The sequence below is a fragment of the Vombatus ursinus genome, unplaced genomic scaffold, assembly GCF_900497805.2.
Source record: "Vombatus ursinus unplaced genomic scaffold, bare-nosed wombat genome assembly UNPS02014772.1, whole genome shotgun sequence".
Lineage (NCBI taxonomy): Eukaryota > Metazoa > Chordata > Mammalia > Diprotodontia > Vombatidae > Vombatus > Vombatus ursinus.
The window spans coordinates 17,377,635-17,399,430 of record NW_020954550.1 but is presented as its reverse complement, the minus strand read 5'-3'; the positions used below and the strand labels follow the sequence as shown (position 1 = coordinate 17,399,430).

The window sequence follows — 21,796 nt, the reverse complement described above, 5'->3', positions numbered from 1 at the left end:
ATGTTCAAGATGAGAAACTATCAATAAGTTTTGATAGGCACAGTTTGAGGGTATACTCACATTGATAAGCTTACAAGTTCTTTGATATAATTAAATATCAAGTTAACCTGCGTTAACTTGGCTATCTGAATACAATGAAAATAGAATGATCATAATTGAAGATTTATATGATATTTCTTCAGGCCTCCTTGCCTGATCCTATTAGTTTTTCTGGAACTTCCATTCCCACACCCCTACTCTTGGCTATTATAGATATGATAAATAGAGGAGACAATATTATCTAGAAATCTCTACAAGCAGAGGACGTGACCAGATAGTGGTGTTATCAAATCACAAAAAAAGTGAACTTTCTTTTTGACAATGAAACATAGTGCTAGAGATGCCTTCAAGAAGATTCCTCGAGCATATTTAACGTATAAGTGGAACTTTACAACAGATTTCAAATGTACTTCAGCGTTACAGGAAAACAGAAGATCCCACATATCTTTCTGTTAATATTAGATATTCTTGGCTTATTTCAAAATAGTTAAGTATGAAAAAAGCAACATGGAGTAGTGGATTGGGCGCCAAATTTAAAGAGAGGAAGACTTAGATTAAAATCTCACCTTCAACACCTACTAGTTGTGAGACCCAGGGTAAGTTACTAAACCAATTTGGGCCCCATCTGTAAAACAAGGAGGTGAATTTAACGGTCTCTAAGGTCCCTTCCCGCTCTAAATCTATGATTCTGTGAGAATAAAAGACGTTTCTGACTTTCTGAGAAACAAAGCTTTTGGTTTGAATAATAATCATCTCTGAAGAATTCAAAGGATTAGGATGACAAGCTGTTTTATTTGCTTGATGTTAATATCCCTTTAAAACTAGAAGCAAGGCCTTTAGTTAAGTCAAAAGGACAAATACTTATCAGATTCTGCCTGGTATAGATGAAAGAATGGTCGACAGAGATTCAACAGAACTGAGTTCAAGGCACAGGTCTGCTACTAATTTAGCTATAAATTATTTTATATCCCTGGGCATGAGTTTTCTCATAAGACATTTTCCAAGGGCCCTTCCACCTATAGTTGTTGAGATGATTCCAGATGGAGTGTTGATTTTTTTTTATTCTAGTGATGCCACAAACCAGGAAAGATTAAACTGTCTGAAATCAATGTGTATTTTATTCTATCTTTTGTGCCTCAAGAGATGGATGACTTGCATTCCAGGAATTAATAGTGATTATCATTAACCCATTTCCTAAACCAGTTTATATCCATTCTCTCCCTTTCCCCACTTTTTTTTTGGTCTTAAGTGGACATGTTACTAATCACCATCCTCTTGGATGATTTTTTTTTTTGACAATTTTAGGTCAACTTACTGGACCTCAATTATTCTGGTTTTAAATATATGTGTACAAATCTATCTATCTATATTTGTGTGTGTATATGTGTATGTGTACATACACACACAATACACACACACACACATATGGAGGGAGAGAGAGAGAGAGAGAGAGAGAGAGAGAGAGAGAGAGAGGCACAGCATGGTCTAGTGCGTACATAGTTGACTGGTTTTTGAATAAAGAAGATGAGTTCGTGTCCTACCCTTTACTTGTACTAGCTATATGACCATAAGATGACAGGTTTTGGAAGAGGGATCAATTTGCATTGGTGGAGGAAGTTTCCACACCGGGAGTTTCTCATACTGATAAAATCAAAGAATCATAGCTCTAGAGATGGAAGAAAACTCAGAAGTCACTTAATTCAACTTCTCACTTTAGGAATGAAGGAACAAACCTTGTTAGGTGCCTTAAACAAGGCCCAGAAGATAATGTTAGAGGCAAGAATTCACAAGTCTAGATCAAAAATTAAAAATTTCAGATTCTGAATAGTGATCACTAGCAATTTAACAAAAATCCTATACTGACCCCTTCTGGGTAAAAATGACATCTTAAATAAGAAGAAGCAAAGTGTAACTAGAAGTGGTATGATAGTAAAAATAAGCACATTTGTCTTAATCTGTGTAAGTTTTATCGACCTCTGATCTAGCTTTCTATCCCTTATGGTTATAAGCAAGAAAGCAATGAGAACCCTATTGGTTAGATACAATAATAACCCTGCGGCATAAATCAATTTGAGGAAAATGGGCCTCCGGCATCTTGGTTCAAATAAAAATAAACAAAAGATTAACTAAAAGTCTTATGATATAAATAAAAGCCACTGCTAAGGTCATCCTCTTTGGTGTTTCTTTTACTTATCTAAATAGTATCCTATTTAGCTATCAAACACATATTTAAAAACAAGGAATTTCTTCCCCAATCCCCCCTCCATCTTGATTCTAGCCCCCAAATTTACTTCCAGGTTTCTAAGAAATCAGGTCATGGATAAAATCCCCATGGAAGTTGTGCTTACCTGAGCAAATGGAGTCACAATCAAGTCATCTCCGTGTCTGAAAAATAAATCAAATTCGTATTAGACATTAACAATGCCTTTTTGACTCTTTTTCAACATGAAACTACAAGTTCTAATTATCCCGAGTCTTCTTAATCAAATGCGATTATCTCAATTTTTTGGGCATTGTCTGTCTCCCCTAGGCATTAAGCATATGGTGCAATTGGGGTGTGGACGAAGGAACATTAACCTTCATATGTACAGAAGACATTAAAATAATTGTCCAGCTGCCCCACACCTCCATGAAAGAGTGGAATTTCTGCAAAAATCCAAATAATTTCAGTACAATTTATCAATCAGGCGGAGGAAGAGACGTACAAAGTATCAAACAGCACAGGCGTTATCCAAGCCTTTCTCTTGGCCCCATATTCTTCTCCACAAACAGATCCAGTTATTCTTGGCATTGACAAAGAAGGGGTGCTTCTGGAACTGGATGGGAGCACCCATAGGGTCAGGGACCATCTAAGTATTGGAAGTAATTAGCATCGAGCTTTCCTAGTTATCACTCATGAGTCTGTGGATGAGCTAGTAATTGCAGATGACTGGGGACTGCATCATGGACTAATAAAAACCTAGTAAAACTTTTGAACTGACTCACATCTCCACTGTTACGGGGAGTGTTACCTAGTGTGTGCTGTTGCTGGAGCAACCTAAACCACCCCATGCCAGGTGATGCTGGCGCAAGGTGTCAGCCTGACGTGCCTCTGAGGGGGGAGAGGAAAGAGGAAGGGGAATGTTTCTGATTTATTTCGATTACGCAACATACCACTTTGAGGAAGAAGGGTCACTTGGTCCCAAAGCTATTTCATAATCTTTCCACACCCTGCAGAGGCCATCAGAAGGATCTCAAAAATCTACATGGGAATTTCCCTGCCCCCCCCCCCCCCCCCCCCCCCTTGGCTACCAGGATTTGGAATTCCAAAAAGTGACATCAATACACAAATGTAGTTATTCTTTATAGCAAATTTCACATACATGACATTACGCACACTACAACTAAATCCATTAGCTCACCGAGGAACAATCTGAAAAGAATTTAGAACGACCTGAAACAACGCTCTCAAAATCTGGTTAAAGGAGAAATGGCACATTGATGATATTGAGACAGGCACAGAGTTGTTACGCTCATCAGCAAATCGCGTCAAGTTCTTGAAATTAAAAATGTAGAAAATAAAAATCAGGAGAAGTCAGAAAACTATATAAAAGAACAGTTAAGATACTGATTTTTGGGAGCAAGCTAAAATGACAGCATTACCCTGTACAAATGACCTGTCAAGACAGATATTTGTTGTAGTTTACAGTTTAATAGTTTGCTACATGTCCATGGCATTATACATATCATAAAAATCAAAACTTTAAGGCATTTGGCCTAATCAGGAAATTGAATGTCTATTTAATAAAGATAAAATACAAAAACAGGAAATCATCTATTTAACAAGCTTATGAAACTGAGAAATAAGAATACTTATTAATAATTTAATTTTAACATGATAGAAAAAGGGATAAGGAGTTTGTCTAGTAAATGTAGGGAATCTATTTACATATACCCAAGGTCTCTAGAAGGACAATTTCAGGGAAATTGTGAGGAGAAATTATGGAAGAATTAAACAACTGAGGGGCAGCTAGGTGGCGCAGTGGATAGAGCCCCGGTCCTTAAGTCAGGAGGACCTGAGTTCAAATCCGGACTCAGACCAAACACTTGGCACTTACTAGCTGTGTGACCCTGGGCAAGTCACTTAACCCCAATTGCCTAAAAAAAAAAAAAAGAATTAAACAACTGAAAAATCTATATTCTGCCCATGAACTTGTTGTTGTTCAGTCATGTCCAACTCTTTGTGACCCCATTTGGAGTTTTCTTAACAAAGATACTAGAGTGCTTTGTCATTTCCTTCTCCAGCTCATTTTACAGATGAGGAAACTGAGGCAAACAGGATTAAGTGATTTGCCCAGGGTCACACAGTTGGTAAGCATCTGAGGCTGGATTTGAACTCAGGAAGATAAGTCTTCCTGATTCCAGGCCTGGCACTCTCTCCACTGTGTCAACCTAGCTGCCTGCCCATAAATAGTGGAATTAATATAAATATACCTCAGTGATTTAATGGATTGTGCACTGGTCCTATAGTCATGGAGATCTGAATTCAAATATAGTCTCAGAACTTTCTAGCTTTGTAACCCTGGGGCAAATCATTTAACCTCTGCATGCCTCAATTTTCTCATCTGTTACATGGGCATAACAATGACAACTATCTCTCAGGGTTGTTGTGAGGATGAGTTAATATTATTAAAGTCTTTTGCAAAACTTAAAATGCCACATAAAAGCTACTTATTATCATTAATATAGTAAAAATGTCAACATTATCCAAATTAATATAAGGTAACTTTAATTTAAATACTCCACTATTTATAATAGCAGTACCACTATTTAAAAATGAAGTTAATTACAATACAAGCAAAAAAACAATAGAATCTAAATAAAATACAATAATACAAAACATAAAAACACAAAAATAAAGAGATGAGAATCTCAAAATTGTAGAAGCACAAATTAAAGGATCTTGTCGATGATATTTTAAAATGTCATAAAGCAGACATTATCAAAAAAAAGAAAATAGCAAAACAGAAAAATGAGTCAGAAAAAAAGGAGACAGAGAGAACTAAGTATCTATGAGAGATTAATCCTGGATGAAAGCAACATCACAAGATACTGAAGAAAGGAATTATTCAATAAGAATTATTGAAAAAATTGGATAGCAGAATGAGGAAAAAATGAATTTTGAAAGGAATCTTAGTAGCCACTGAATCTAACTGGTACATGGAAAAAAAAGAATTCAATTTGTAAAAAGTAACAAGTAGTCATAAAGACCTTGCTTAAAGAAGAACCCTGCACCAAGGCAACCAACCCTTTTATCTCCTCCCTAACTGATTTCTCTGGGCAGCTAGGTGGCACAGTGGATAGAATGCTGGGCCTATAAGTCAGGAAGACCTGAGTTCAAATTTGTTCTCAGACATTTACTAGCTGTGTGATCCTGGACAAGTCACTTAACCCTGCTTGCCTCAGTTTCCTCTTCTGTAAAATGGGCTGGAGAAGGAAATGGCAAACCACTCCCATATCTTTGTTAAGAAAACCCCAAATTGGGGGTGAGGATTACAAAGAGTCAGATATGACTGAAAACAACTCAACAGCAACAAAATTGATTCTCTGTCTTGCTTAATAAAGCAGCTGTTGCAAATTTCTTAAGCCTGCCATAGCAGATACTCTCAGCTGAGGACCTCAGCTCCCTCCTCTCCCCTCTTCATCTCACAGCCCACCCCTCACCACTTTTCCTCATACAGAGGAGTGTGTTCAGTAGGAGGGCAACTAGGAAAGGGTCTTGACTGCAACGCATATGAAGATTGTTGAAAGGACTTTATTTCCCTTCACATCCTCTACATCCTTGTCCCCTTACTCTTCTGATGACCCATGTCCTATCTATGTGTCTTTGCACTGGCTGTCTCCCATTCCACAGGAACTATTCCTCCTCATTTCCAGCACTTAGAATCCCTGGGTACTTTGGAGACAGCTCAAATGCCACCTACTAGGAGATTATATATATATATTCACACACACACACACATACACACATAAACACATGTATAGATGTACATATGTAGGTAGATATACATATATGTATATATATGCTATCTAAATATGTGTGTGCAAATATGCACATACACATGTATGAACTTTGGGAACACATGATACCCTGGTATACAATTTTAATGGGATAGATGCAAGTGTGCATGTGTGTAAATATTCACATATGCAAGTATGTGTGTGAAATACACACACACACACACACACACACACACACACTTACCTTCCAAGTTTTTGTAAAAATAAATGAATATAACATCTCAGATATGATCTGCCCAGGGCAGAGGACAGAAGAACTATCACCTCCTTATTCCTGTGAGCTAACCTCTTAGAGAAAATTGTATTATCTTCTTTGGCTATGAGTTTTCACCTACATTTCACATCATACATCTATAATAATGTCTAATTAGATTAGAAGTTCTTAACCTGTGGTCTATTGACTTGGAAAAAATTTTTTTTTGGTAACCTCTGCATTTCGGTATAATTGTTTTCCTTTTGAATCTTACATATTTTATTTTGCGTAGTAAAAGACATTCTGAAAAACGGTTCATTTGCTGGGACAGAATGTACACATACACACATTTATGTACATGTTGTCTATCTACCTCATTAGAATTGCATATCTGAATACCGTATGATTCAAAAATTTGGTAAATAGATAAAATTTAACACCCAAACTCTGTAAGGAATTAATGCAAAATGATAAAACTTATTCTACAATGGACAAATGGTCACAGGAGACAAATACATAGACAGATGGATGTTTGTTTCTTCAGTCATTCAATCATGTCTGACTCTTCGTGACCCCATGGATCACAGCATGCCAAGGCATTCTGTCCCTTCACTATCTCCCAAGTTCTGTCCATGACATTGTCTAACCATCTCATCCTCTGCTGTCCCTTCTCTGTTGCCTTCAATCTTTCCCAAATCAGGGTCTTTTCCAATGAGTCCTGTCTTTTCATTATGTGGCCAAAGAATTTAAGCTTCAGCTTCAGTATTTATGCTTCCAATGAGTAGTTTGAAACCAATCAGTTGTTCCATGTTCAGTTCTAACTGCTGCTTCTTGGCCTTGCATACAGGTTCCTTAGGAGACAAGTAAGATGGTCCGGTCCTCCCATCTCTTTGAGGACTCGCCCCCTTGTGCTGTGATCCACACAGTCAAAGGCTTTATTGTAGTCAATGAAGCAGAAGTAGATGTTTTTCTGGAACACCTGGTTTTCTCCATAATCTAGCAAATATTGGCAATTTGATTGCTAGTTTTTCTGCCTCTTTGAAAACCAGCCTGCAATTCCAGGAGGGGAAGATAGATGGATAGGAGGATAGATATCTCCTGTGACCATTTGTCACACATATACATAATGCACATATATACACATATATGTATATATGCATACTTGTATACAAACTACATATATATATATGTGCATGGCACACAGATTTTATATGTAGGTATACAGCATAATATGAATGTGTATATTCACATCCCATGTGTATATATTAGGCATATATGTATACATACCATATATTTATATACATATGGTATATGTATGTGCATACACATTGTGTGTATGAAATATGCATATAAATGCAATGTATATGTATAACTTTGTATAATACATACACATAAACTGACCATTTCTGAAGAAGGAAACACAAATTATGAATAATCAGTTGAAAAATTGTTCAAACTCTTAATAGAGAAATGGAGAAATGCATATCAAAGAAATTAATGGACAAATACAAGCACTTATGAGGTTCTGCCTTATACTGCTTAACCTGCCAAAAAAAATTAAATTATAAAGCTCAAGAATGGCAAGGCTATGGAGAAATAGCCACACTTTTATATTGTTGATAAAACTAAGGGATGTGTTCTCTTTTTCAGAAAAATCTGGCATATATATATATATATTAAAGCTACCATATTGATCAAAGGCAATATGATGGGATGAATAGTAGAAAAGACAAAATCAGAAGATATGGTGGGAAGGGGAATTGAATCATGGCTCTGACACTGATGTCCTTGTGTGTGACCTTGAGCAATTTCCATAAACTTTTAAACCTAATATTTAAAATGGGCCTAGCAAGACTTTGTACTGCCTACCAGAGAGTTGTTTGGGGATGGTGTTGTTAAACCTTACAGGTTATATGGATCTAGTCTGATAAAATAACACTGGACACTTTGACCCACTGATCCTTCTACTAGGACAACATCCTAAAAATGTAATTAAAGGGAGAAAGACTTAACTGTTAAAAAAAAAAAGGCACCTCTGCTTTATTTGGAAGAAAAAAAAACACAATAAACTATTCATGAAGTGGCCAAAGAACAACAGCATAAACTGTGGCATACTAACACAATTATTATTGAGTCTAAAACATGACAATTATGAAAATGTAAAGAAGTATAGGTGCTTAGTAAATGCTTGAAGTAATTCTGCCAAGAAAGCAGAATTAAAATACGCACACATTGACTATAATAAGCTAAAATTTATATATTACTTCAAAGTTTGTAATGTAATTTATGTTAGCTTGTTTATTGTTATTATTATTACTACAATAATAAATATAGCATTTATAAAGCACTTTAAAGTTTGCCAGATACTTTACAAATATTTTATTTTACTGCAAAACAACTCTGGGAGGTGGGTAACATTAGGAAATCCTCATTTTCCAGGTGAGAAAACTGAGGAAGACAGAGGTTATATGACTTGCTGATGCGACCAATCCTGGATTTGAACTGAGATATTCTTGACTCCAGGTCAATCTAGCACTCTATCTACTGTATCACCTGGCTTCATGAGCCTCATAACAACCCTATGAGGGTATTTGCCATTACTATTCCCATTTTGCAGATGAGGAAAACTGAGACCGAGAGAGGCTAATTTATTTCTCCAGGGTGACACAACTAGTGTCTGAGGCAAGATTTGAACTGAAGTCTTTCGGACTAGGTCTAAATTCTGCACTGCAGCCACTACAACCTTCTAGCAACTGATTGGCTATGTGACAAAAGAAAATGAGGAACAAAACAAAAAGTATACAGATGAGACTGGAAGAAGAATGAGTAAAAAAATGTTATTGTGTTGTTAAAGTTTTACATATATACACACATATACACACATATAATTATGAATATGTATATATATACATTTAATAAAATGTAAATAATTCCAAGTTTAAAGTTTTATTTGAGATTTTATTCTTCATACTGTTTATTGATTAAAATTAGTTGATACTGTTTTATTTTTATTATAAAATTATTTTAAAAGAATGCACAAAAAAATTTGGGGATATACAGGATGTACTCTGAGTATTTCTACTGGAAAAGTAATCATACAAATTGGAGAGGTGAAGCACTTAATTAGATGATTGTTTTCCCTCCTCCATCCCAATAAGTCCACAAGCCTTTTCACCTAAATTAGTCAGATAATTAAATCTAAAGTGCTTTTATCTGGATCATCCAGAATAATTGCCTCAATTTATCCCTTTTCTTTATAATGTATAACCAGAAAGTAGCTGGAGACAAACTTATTCTGTCAGTTGCTTTGTAAACACCCCCGAAGTTGCATCCTGGTCTCCAATTACCCAGTTCTTTTCAAAAGAAATGATAAAATTATTGAATAGACATTGGAAGGAAGGAAAGAGAGAGAGACAGAGAGAGAGAGAGAGAGAAGGAGGGAGGGAGAGATGGAGGGAGAAGGGGAGGGAAAGGGGGGGAGAGACAAAGAGACAGAGACACAGAGACAGAAAGAGAGAAAAAGACAGAGACAGAGAGAAGGAGTGAGGGAGAAAAGAAGGAAAAGAGAGAGAGAGGAAGGAAATAACATATACTAAGCCAGGTACTATGCTAAACACTACAAAAATTTTCTTATTGGATCCCTAGGTAGGTGCTATTATTATTCCCATTTTACATATGAGGCAGACACAGCTTAAATGACTTGCTCAGGGTCATACAGAGAGTAAGTGTCTGAGGCCGCATTTGAACTCAGGTTTTCCTGACTCTAGGACCAGCACTTTATGCTAGCTGCCTCTAAATAAAGGCATTATTTCCCAAGCTGGCATGAGTAAATCTCATTTGCCTGCTGAGGACATTAGTAATTGGAATAAAGGGATAAGAAGCCTTCCTTACCTGATATTTAGGAAAATAATAATAGCTCAAATTTATTTAAAATACAGAAATCACTTTCTCACAAAAGCCTCATTATTTTATTAATTATTATTATATTATAAATTACATATTATATAAATTATCTATAATTATAAAAATATAAATATAAATACATAAAATTATATTATATATTATTATATTAATTATTACTGTCCTTTTTTGTAAATGAAATGATTAAGGTCTAGAGATGTAAAATGATACGATTTGTTCAATATCACAAAAAGAAACAAAGAACACAAATGCCCAACCTAACCAAAATGACATATTTTCCAAAATGTTTCCCAATAACCAGCAGACACTAAAACTGGTCTAGGTTGGTATCATTGTGATTATTTGTTGTGGCAGTCAGTCAGCATTGCCTTGATTATTGACAATTCCCATCAAGTGTCCCACACAAAGTATAAAAAGACATCTTTTAAATATAGTTCATTTCTTCAAGGATAAAGTAACTATCTGGATAACACTGGATAAATTACTTCATTTTTCCCCCCACAAAAATGGTAGGGATTGGAGTATGGAGATGATGTCCAAGGTCTATCTTAGATGAGGCACTCAGCCCTCTGATTCTAAATGAAATCTAATTTTTGCTTGCTACCTGATTTAACTTGATATACTTGAAAATCATCCAGAGTACCCTTCTACTGCTATATCAGCTTAGTTCAGAGGCACCTGATCTGCTATCTAGGTTCTTGGCCCCACTTTGTTCCTAACATTCATCCCTGATTTCTGAGCCCACGTGCTCTCATTTCATTTTGTTGGCTCATTTCTGGACAGCTTTTCTGATTTCTTCAACCCTGACCTGTGCAGAAGCCAAATTTTTTCCTGTTCGGACCATCTGACATTCCAGCCTTTACTCCTTTCCATCCCAGATTCTACTGTTACCTGAGCTGACATCCTTCAGGTATGAGCAGAGAGCAGCAGTCATTCAGGCAGACTGCTGCTGCCCTCTGCTGGCCCCAAAGAAATCTAAGAGCAGTGGACCGTACTACTAAAGTTAACATCATATCCAGGAGAGCCTCACCTGAAGGAAGACAAGCATGGGCTTTGGATGTGGTAAGGCATCCTCACTTTGTAGATAAGGAAACAGCCCACTGAGGTTAAGTGGCTTACCTAAGATCACACAGGTAGCCAAATTATGTAAATAATCTTTGATGAGACTATATGCTCTAGCAAAGAAAAATGGATTTGGAGTTGGAGGACTTTGAAGTCCTGGGCATTGGCAGTAGCTGCCTGTGTGGCCTCAATGGCAATTTCCCATTTCTGTGGTTGTATGTGGAGGAAGGATTTGAATTAAGTGACCTCTAGGGTCCCTTTCAGCTAACAATCTCTGATCTTGATCCTTAATATAGTTTTCCTCAATCAGTTATGTTTTGATAAGAGTCAGAGCAGGATTATTACTTATGGATTAAAGAAGAATGTCAGGTATCATACTATAATCAATGCAAACTGCTACTCTGATCCATGCCTCAAGAGTCATGGTAATTTTCTTTTTCTCACAAAGTGGGAAACTGCCAATGCCAGGACTCACTAAGTGAATATTTCTCAGGTCATGATGGAAAGAAATATAGAGACCAAATCCTAAAAACAGAAGGAATCACAGAGTTAGCTGTGTCATTCCTCTCTGGCTTCAAACATGTTAATATCTAGAAAAGGTCAGGGCAGCTGCTTCCAAAGCAAACAAAGAAGGGAAGGGAGAACTTTAAGCTGGTTTCAAGGGGAGTAAAGCCCAATTCCTTATTGGACTGACCATTCACCACTGGGACAAGTCAGATAGCTTCCTGCCATAGCCCCCAAATTCATTCATTCTCTTTAAAAAATCATTGATCTTGGGATCTGGATGATTGTTCAAATTCCTCAGGTGCGCTCTGGAAAGACAAGGACAAGGATAAGAGAAAAACTGATCAATCCCTTCAGGGAGCAATCTCACAGGCTAATAAGGGCTAACACATATAACATTCTAAGGTTGGAGAAGTGTTTTACATGTTTTCTCATTTGATCAGCACAAAAATCCCCGGAAGTAGGTACTATTATTATCCCCATTTTGCAGATGAGGAAACTGAGAAAGACAGATGAAGTGACTTACCAGCATCACACAACTCATAGGAATCCAAGGTAGGATGTGAAGGTCTTCTGTTCACTATATAAACTTTTTTTCTGTCATTCTCACATAGCTTTTTTTTTAATCTCTATATTTCATATTTGTACCATTTGGGCAGTTAGAAACATTTTAAGAAGGCAGGACAGGAAGAAGAAACGGGAGGGAAAGTCAGATTGCTCCCTCTCATGACCCCCAAATTCATCCATTCTCTTTAAAAAATCATTGATCTTGGGATCTGGAAGATTTTGCAAACTCCTCAGATGCCCTCTTGATGGACTGAGTCTTCTATCATTCCTTCCAGTTTAAAATCTATGATCTGGTGATTCTTTGCAATGTTCAGTCCTTTTAAATTTTGCTTTATTTCTTTTTCCAAGCACAAAGGAAACTAATCAAACCCAGCTTTTTGTTGCCTGTTTCTCATTATCTGGGTATTGTTTCATATAGCTTTTAAGATTTTCTCACTTTAGTAAAGGTAAAAAAAATCTCTTCTATTTAAATTGTAATTGATGGAACTAAATTTATGTCCCCAATAAAGACTATAGTATCATACCTCCATTTCCTCTCAAGGCTGTGTTTTTAAAATGTACTCAAAACTTTGAATATATGATTACTTTACAATGAAAAAAATAAACCTTTTATCTAAATTCTGAATTCAGCTCAAAATATACGGATGTTTTCAATCAGAAATGCTAAGGAATATAGAAAAAGTAAATATGTCCACATGTTTGGAAAATATATACATATAAGCATCTGTTTCAGTTATGTTTTAAAATTTGCTTCTGATAAAAGAAATTTTGAATGGGTATTTAAGATGTACAGAAAACTCTTTTTGGTGATGTATACTGTTTGACTTTTGACTTTACTTGTTTATTTACTGCCTTAGAAAATAAATGATGGACTATGAAGTTGAAGAATTAGGAACTGGCACCCCTGGACACTGAATGATTCCTTTATACATATCTCACATCTACTTACCCATCCCTAACTTCTCTGCTGATCCCCCAGTCTCACATGCCCAATTGCTTAGGAAACTGAACATTCCATAGATATTTTAAAATTAGTATGTCCAAAACTGAATTCATCTTTCCTTGTACCAAATCCTCCCATCTTCCTATGTTTCCCATTATTAATGTACCATCCTCCCAGTACCCCAGGCTAACAACCTAAGTATCATCCTCAATTCCTCACTCTCTCTTACCCCCTATATCCAATTTGTTGTCAATTCTTACCTTTGTAACATCTCTCGTGTACTTTCCCTTCTCTCCTCTGACACTGCCACCACCCCAGTACAGCCCCTCATCACCTCAGGCCTGGACCAGCCTGCTGGTTGGGCTCGTTGCCACCCTTCACTCAACTCCATCCTCCATTCAGCTGCCAAAGTGATTTCCCTAAAGAGCAATTCTGACTATGTCACCTCTCCTCCACCCCTACTCAATAAACTCCAGTGGCTCCCTATCAACTGCAAGATTAAATATAAAATCCTCTGTTTGATGTTCAAGGCCCGTCATAACCTGCCCATCTACCTTTCTGGCCTTATACATTTCACCTTCCTGCCCAGAAATATTGTGCAATCCAGTGTCACTGGCCTCCCAAACAAGACCCTCCATCTCTCAGCTCTGGGCATTTTCTCTGGCTGCTCCCTGTGCCTGGAATACTCTTCCTCCTCATCTCTGCCTCTTGGCTTCCTGGACTTCCTTTAGCTCCCAGCTAAAATCCCATGTTGTAGAGGAAGCCTTTCCCAAGCCTCTTTAATTTTAGTTCCTTCCTTCTGTTGATTATTTCCAACTTATCCCATATATAGTTTGTACACAGTTGTTTACATATTTCCTCACCCCCCAAATAAATTAGAGCAGAGCCTGTCTTTTGCCTTTGTATCTTAGCACCTACCAAAATGCCTGGCACACACTAGGTATTTAATAATTATTTTTGATGGATAAATTGAATGACTGATTCCTTACCCTGTAAGAGAAGATATTTTACTATGATTTCATGTCATAGTAATAGAAATTTCTGATTTCAATTCAATTCAGTCCTTTGATTTTGAATCTTACACAGCTTTGCAGTCAATGCTAGCTAATATCAACTAAGCTTATGGTTCTAGAATGATAAGGGCTTAAAATGTGCCTTATGAGTTTGATTCCAATGAATACACTACTGTTATCTGGGTAACACAGGATTAAACCCAACATAAGGTACTTCTGATGTGGATAAGAGGGGTTCTTCCTTCATGAGGGACTTTAGGTAACAAGCTCCAGGGATATATTTTAAGAAAAAGATGTTGGGTTTGTGGTTGGGATGAAGAAGAAGCTCGTACTGGGTTGCTGATACTGCATTTTGAGTATTCCAGTCAGAGTGGGACATCAGTGGCATGCCAATATTTCTGCTTCATCACCTGGAAGTCCATCACTTTGTCCTTGTTGCTAGGAGTGGCAAAATCAAAAGTTGTCAAAGGTGTCATGCCTCCTAACAAAGAAACAGGACTCCTTCTCTCCTCCCCAGAGTCACGCTGACAGGAGGTATGGTGATGTCAATAAATGAACTGCCAAATCACTTATAAAGGTGGGAAAACAATCATGCTCAGGTTCCTGCCACTTATTTTTTTTTTCTCCTTCAGCCAGAAACCAAAAACTGAACAAGAAACTGAAAGGAAGGCCTCCAGAAGCAGTAGGAGATAAATCCAAGAGAAATGTCCATTTTGGTGGCTAGGCTGCTGTTTCATACTTTAAAAAGGGAAGGTCCTTCATCACCTGAAAAAGCAATCTTCCAAGAAAAGGATCTGAAAATAGAAGTTCACAATCCAGTTCATTTCATAAAATGCGGGGAACCAAAACGGCAAACTGACCTTCCTACTTATGCTAAGCCAGAAACAAACCTATTAAACACAGAGAAGTATTTGGCTAAAAAATAATTTATGATTTATTGGGCAAAGGATACTTATGAACTGAAAGTACTATCTACTTGGGCTAATAATGCTTTACTAAATATCAAGGATTATAAATTCCATCATGTCAGAAAGGTAGACTAGTCAGTCTACTACATTACATGGGGCAGCTATGTGGTGCAGCTGATGGAGTGCTGGGCTGGGAGTCGGGAAGACCAGAGTTCAAACCCAGCCTCTGACATTTGCTAGTTGTGTAACCCTAAGCAAGTCACTTCACCTCTGTTTGTCTCAGTTTCCCCATCTGTAAAACGAGGATAATGATAGAACTTATCACCCAGGATTGTTGTGAGGATGAAATGAAATAATGATTGCAAAGCACTTAGCACAGTGCCTGGCACATAGTAAGTGCTATATATGGTAGTAGTAATTATTATTATTGTTGTTGTTGTTACTACTACTACTGCTGCTGCTGCTGCTGCTACTGCTACTACTACATTATTGGATAGGGAGATGCCCTTGGACTAAGTTCTCACTCTCTCTCTGCTTCCATTTCACCAAGAATTGGGACAGATACTATCTACCATAGTATCTCTTCACAGTAACACATTATGATTAGAGGACCAAACAAACAAATAAAACAGCAAAAACATCTTAGGCCTTTCAAAGGTAAGTACAAGGTAAATAATAATACCATTTAAGATTCCATAAGGCCTTTCTACCCAAGAAATCCAAACACTCCTATCAATATCATGTATGGTGCTTAAAAACCCAGATCACAGATGTTCCATAGGAATACACATTTAAAGATGGAAAGGACCCTGGAGGTATTTTAGAGATGAGGTAAGCTGAGTTTCCCAAAAAATGAAGTTCTGGTCCAGGGACATACAGGTATAGCAAATGACTGACCAAGAATTTGAACCAATGTCTTCAGACTCCAAAGTTGTGCTCTTTTACTCACCACAGTGGAAGGTAAGGAAAGATAAGAATTATTCCCTCCCCCCCCAAAAAAAGATAAAGGACATTAATTCACAGAGTAGATTTTTGACAAAGACACAGAGTTAGTGATGGCACCCAGGCAGGGGTATGCTGGTAAATGAAAAACAATTAGCCTTCCCCAAAGCAGCACATACTTTTAAGGTTAGTTGGCATTATTAACATTTTTCTCCATTACTTCCTTAAGTCTAGACAATCAACACATCCTCAACAGTCAACAATCAAACAACAAAGTCAAGTCCTGATTTCTAGTGTTTGCTAATTTCCAACATCTAAATACTGACACGGAAAATAGCAATTAGCTCTCTATGGTAGAGGGAGAGCTGGCTGCAGCCCACTCCTGGACCCAGGTAATTTGATTATCCAGCTCAATGTGCCTTCCACCTATGCTAGCTGCAAACAGAAGGTACAGTATAGTATGGTAGAAAGAAAATTGGCAGATGACCTCTGTTCAAATCCAAACTCTGATGTTTATTACCTGGGAGACATGGACGATTCACTCAAATTCCCTAGGCTAAAATTTCCTCATCCATAAAATGATGGGGGAAGGATTTCTGCAGGGGGTGAACTACACAGTCTCTGATGTACCTTACAATTCTACATCTATGATCCTAAGTTATTGTATATTTATAAAACCCTGGCACAGTGCTGGGCTTTGAGTCAGGAAGATCTGAATTCATATCTGGCCTCAGATACTTACTAGCTGTGTGACCCTGGGAAAGTCACTTAACCCTGTTTGCCTGTTTCTTCAACTATAAAATGATCTAAAGAAGGAAATGGCAAACCACTCCAGTATCTTTGCCAAGAAAACCCCAAACGGGATCACAAAAAGTTGGACATGACTGAAACAACTGAACAATAATAATTTGAACATTAAACTTTGCAACCTTTAAAATTTTCAAGTTTATCTTAATTTTAATTTAACATAATGAGTAGTGATTTAATTTTAAAGTGAAGATGATGTGAAGTAAACATAATGCAAGGCACCGTGCGTAATAATAAACAATAACAACAGCAATAAATGACGTTTGTACATATCAAAATAACACGATGATTAGAATACAGGACAAGGAGTCAGGAAGATCTGAGTTCAAATCCAGCCTCAGACACTTATTGCCTGGGGGACTCTGGACAAATCACTTAACCTTTGTTTGACTCAGTTGCCTCACCTAACCTCCCACTGTTGCTGTGAAGATCAAATGGGATGTTTGTGAAGTGCTTTGCAAACTTTAAAGTGCTATGTAAATACCAGCTATTTTAAAACTTATTTTTATAACAATAGTGTGAGCCAGATTTGAAAATTATTATTACAATTTTACAGATGAATAAAGTAGAGGTTTGGAGTGTTTAAATGACTTGCCCAAGGTCAGAGAGTAAGTTACAAAGATTGGAGTCTAACCCACATCATTTTATTCCAAATCCAGTGCATTTTCCACTATAACTTAATAGTCACTGACCTCAGGGATCTGGTAGAAGTCTTGGGGAAGAAATAAATATACATAAAGAAATATAACACAAAGTGGAAAGCAAGAGCAGAAAGTACCACACAGACAGAGGAGAGAAGATACCAGAGGCATTGTGATTGGGCAGTAATCAGGACCCCATCTTAAAATTTCATATCTATTTAAGGAGCTTTGATTGGAATGCAGTCATAGTCATTGTCAACAAGTAACCTAGGCAGCTAGGTAGCACAGCGGATAGAGCTCTAGCCTTGGAGTCAGGAGGACCTGAGTTCAAATTCAACCTCAGACACTTAACACTTACTAGCCGTGTGACCCTGGACAAGTCACTTAACCCTGAGTGCCTTACCAAAAACAGCAAACAAACAAACAAAACCCAAAAAAGTAATCAGGAAGCACCTACTATGTGCTAGGCCCTGTACTAAGCACTGGGGAGTATTACTAAGAAAGAAAAAAAACAGGCTGTGTTCTCGAGGAGATTACAGTCTAAGCAGAGGTTCCCAAAATGGGCGATATTTCCCCTTGTGGGGCTCTAGAACAATGGGGAGGCAGTAGTAGACTTGGGTGCAATTAGGGGGCACTGAATAAAAATGAGGGGGCAGTGAAAGCATAAGAAGAGAAGAAAGTTTTGTGTAATAGAGTTAAAGTTGTAGCAATTACATTATTTTCCAAATAAACACACAAAATGCAAGCTGTAACTGATCAGAGGTCAAGTCTGCTGACAGGTCTTAATAACCAAGTGTTGGTAGGTAAGCATATCATGCATTGTCAGGAAGGCCAGCATGCATCAGCAGGAATATATATAATATAGAATGTCTTGCTTGCAATATGATATTATACAGTTACATGATACAATATTGTGCCATCAAAATTTCAATGCAGAAAAACTCCACAAATTTACAATAAATTATCAATTTAAGATGTCATTTAAATTTTTTAAATATTTTTTGAAATGATGCAAATTTCAAAATAACTATTAAAGGGTTTTTAAAAAAGTAGATTTCCAGGGGGGTGTTGAGTAATTTTTTTTTTAAAGGGGGCAGTAGGCTAAATAAGTTTGGGAACCTCTGGTCTAATGGAAGAGACTGCATGCAAATAACTGATTTGCAAATAACATTGTACAAATGATAAATACAGGAGCATTAACATTAAGGAGGACTGGGGAAAACATTTTGCAGAAGGCGGGATTTTAGCCGACATTTGAAGGAAAATAGGAGGTTGAGATGACAAGGGAGAACATTCTGGGCAAGGCCTAGAGCCAGTGAAGACTCTCAGAGTCAGGAGACAGTACCCTGTGGAAGACGTGGCCAAGAGCCAGGGTCACCAAGTCAGAGTACATGGAAGGGAATAAGGTGTAAGAAGTCTGAAAAAGTAGGAAGTGGTCAAGTTTTCATTAGTTTTTACTCCAACTGAAAACTGAGATCCTCCTTAATCTTCTCTTTTCTATATTTACAACAAAGAAACTATTAAAGTTCAGAGCCCTCGAGCATCCTATGTTCTTTATTTTCCTGGGAAAATATTCTCAGTTTGTGCATTTAAGATTTTGCTGTTGTTGTTGAGGCATTTTTCAGTTGTGTCTGACTCTTTGTGACCTCATTTGGGGTTTTCTTGGCAAGTACATGGAGTGGTTTGCTGTTTCCTTCTCCAGCTCATTTTACGGATGAGGAAATTGAGGCAAACAGGGTTAAGTGACTTACCCAGGGTCACACAGCTAGTAAATGTCTGAGGCCAGATTTGAACTCAGGAAGATGAATCTCCCTGACTTCTGGCACTCTATCCACCACCCCACCTCGCTGCCCTTAACATCCTTCTTACTAAGCTTTATTCTCAGTACTGTGCACATAAACAGATAACTTCTACTCTCACTCTGTTCTTTGAATTCTAAAATGTCATCTCCATGTCTCTTTTGTTAATTCCATCTCCAGGAATGTTTCTGGTCCAATCCAATTTTATAAATGAATAAATGCTCTCTAATTCATTAACTGAAGCATTATTGTTCTCCTTTTTTAAATCTCCAAGCTTCTAGTTGGTCCTTTTAAAGAGAAGCAAACTGGTCTGATATTCTCAATTGCTTAATTAACTTCCCTGAGTTAGCATCAATCGTCTATCTAATATCCTTTGTAAATGTGTCACTAAAAGGCTATAACTATCCTTTATTATTTCTATGTTAGTTCCACATGAAACTTTAACTGGGGTACACCTGTATAGCATTAAGTAGCCTAAAAATGAAGATACTGCAATAAAATTCCTATTCACAACTAGAAGCATGTCTTCTATCATTTTTACAGCTGTAAGCCCTTTACTTTTATGCTATTATGAATAATGCAAAGAACAGTTCATGCAGAAAAAAAAGATAGTGCAAAATAGCTAACGATTTCTAAAATCAAAAACACTAATTAAATGATCTTTTCTTTCCTTTCCAAGTGGTACTATGACTGACAAATGAAGCTGTCAAAATTTTGGCAAGGCCAGATAAATCCAAGAATATAAGTCAAGTAGAACACAAAATTCTAAACACAACCAGAGTTGTTAACCTTTATAGACAGAAGCCATGAACTACCTTATAATCACTGTATAATAAGAAAAAAAATTGTAAGACATCTTTTTCTCATTAGGAAGTCTCATGGGCATGCTGTCAACTCAGATCAGAGCACCCTGATTTTCTTCCTTCCACATTTAAAATGAGAAAAAAAGGGTCAGTAACAAAAAAACAACAACAACAAAAACACTTCACCACCAGCAACTACACTTACATGACTATTTAGTATATCTTCAAGGTGAAAATGTAGTTTTGAATGCATATTCTAAAAGAGACAAATTATTTTGACGCATATTAGTGACTTTATAGAAGCCATTGCTTCTATCTTAACCTCAATTTCTCCGTCTGTAAATTGAGGGAGTGGGACAAGACAATCTCAGCATATCATATTGAGCTGGTTCCACTCTGGGCTTCATTCCATCCAGGCATCTACAGGGACACCACGGCCTAGCCAGGGGGGATATTTTATCATCTGTTCTATTGTTGCCCATCTCTCCTCACCAAAAGTAGTGACCTTCCAGACCCAGGTTCCTAAGACCCAGCCCACCTATCCCAAATGGGAAAGAGAATGGAGGAAAGTTAATCCACTTAGCTTTTTGGGATTCACTCTGGGGTGTAGCAGGGGTGGAGCCCTCATAGACCTCTCCTAGGAGGTTCTCTGAGGTCTGGGCTTTGGCCAAGCAATGTTATTAATGCAATATAACACACAAAAGCATCTGGAGGACCTCCTCCATGACACAATAAGACTCTGAGGAGCATAAGTTTCCCTGTTTCATGCCTCACTTAATATTAGTAATCAGAGGTAGATAACAAAGGTACCTCTGTGGTGAATTTTTACAGGTGTCTGGAGGTTTCATACCTCAATGCTCTCAGATTTGTGTCATCTGGAAGATGGACTTCTTTTGTGTCTACATGATCTAGCTTAACTGTTGTTCTTCAAGCCTTTTCTTCAGCGTCATTTCTACTTATTTATGCAATACATCAGGGGCTAAGGTGTTAGAGTCCATAAGAGGTGGCTCTACCGCCATTGATGGAGAAAAGCCTTTTAAGGGTTTTTGTGGATCTTTTCCTTTTTTCATTCATTTGTTGGCCTCCTTCCTCTGTCATCCTTAAATTCTCTTGGGATGATCTGGTTTGATTAGGTCTCTTGACAATTTCTATAAACTCATTTTTCCTCCAATACCTCTCAATGTTTTATACAGAGATGCTGCTAATTTTTTTTTCTACCACCCTGTTGGCAAGATTTTTACAAATGGGTTTATATTTTAAACTGGTATTGCTCTTGGCTGTGGCAGATCTCTACTTGGCAATAAATTCAAGGGTTTGCTGGCAGAGGTGCTTTCTGGGCTTTTTTGGTCTTCTCATTATGGCAATGGATTTATATTGACTTAATTTTTCTTAGGAAAGTTGATAGTCTCTGGGACTGTACATAGACAGCTTATTCAGAAAAGGCTCATTAATAACTAGTCATTTCTTGCCAGTTAGAAGACAATCAATTTCATTTTTACTGATGTTATTTAGTGCTTACTATGTCTAGTGCCTCCTCTCTTCTTAAAGTATTCATAACATGGATACAAGGCTTTTTATAATCTACAAGCCTTTA

General features: G+C 37.2%; 1 protein-coding gene across 8 annotated transcripts in view; it reads right to left on the bottom strand.

Annotated features, from left to right (window-relative positions):
• The window catches only part of PDE4D (phosphodiesterase 4D), a 1,859,629-nt gene that overhangs the window by 221,933 nt on the left and 1,615,900 nt on the right, over positions 1–21,796 (bottom strand). For all 8 annotated transcript variants that reach the window (XM_027863631.1, XM_027863632.1, XM_027863633.1 and 5 more), the window contains one exon: positions 2,388–2,424. In XM_027863631.1, the coding sequence (XP_027719432.1) occupies positions 2,388–2,424 (37 nt within the window). The remainder of the gene's footprint in view (positions 1–2,387; positions 2,425–21,796) is intronic.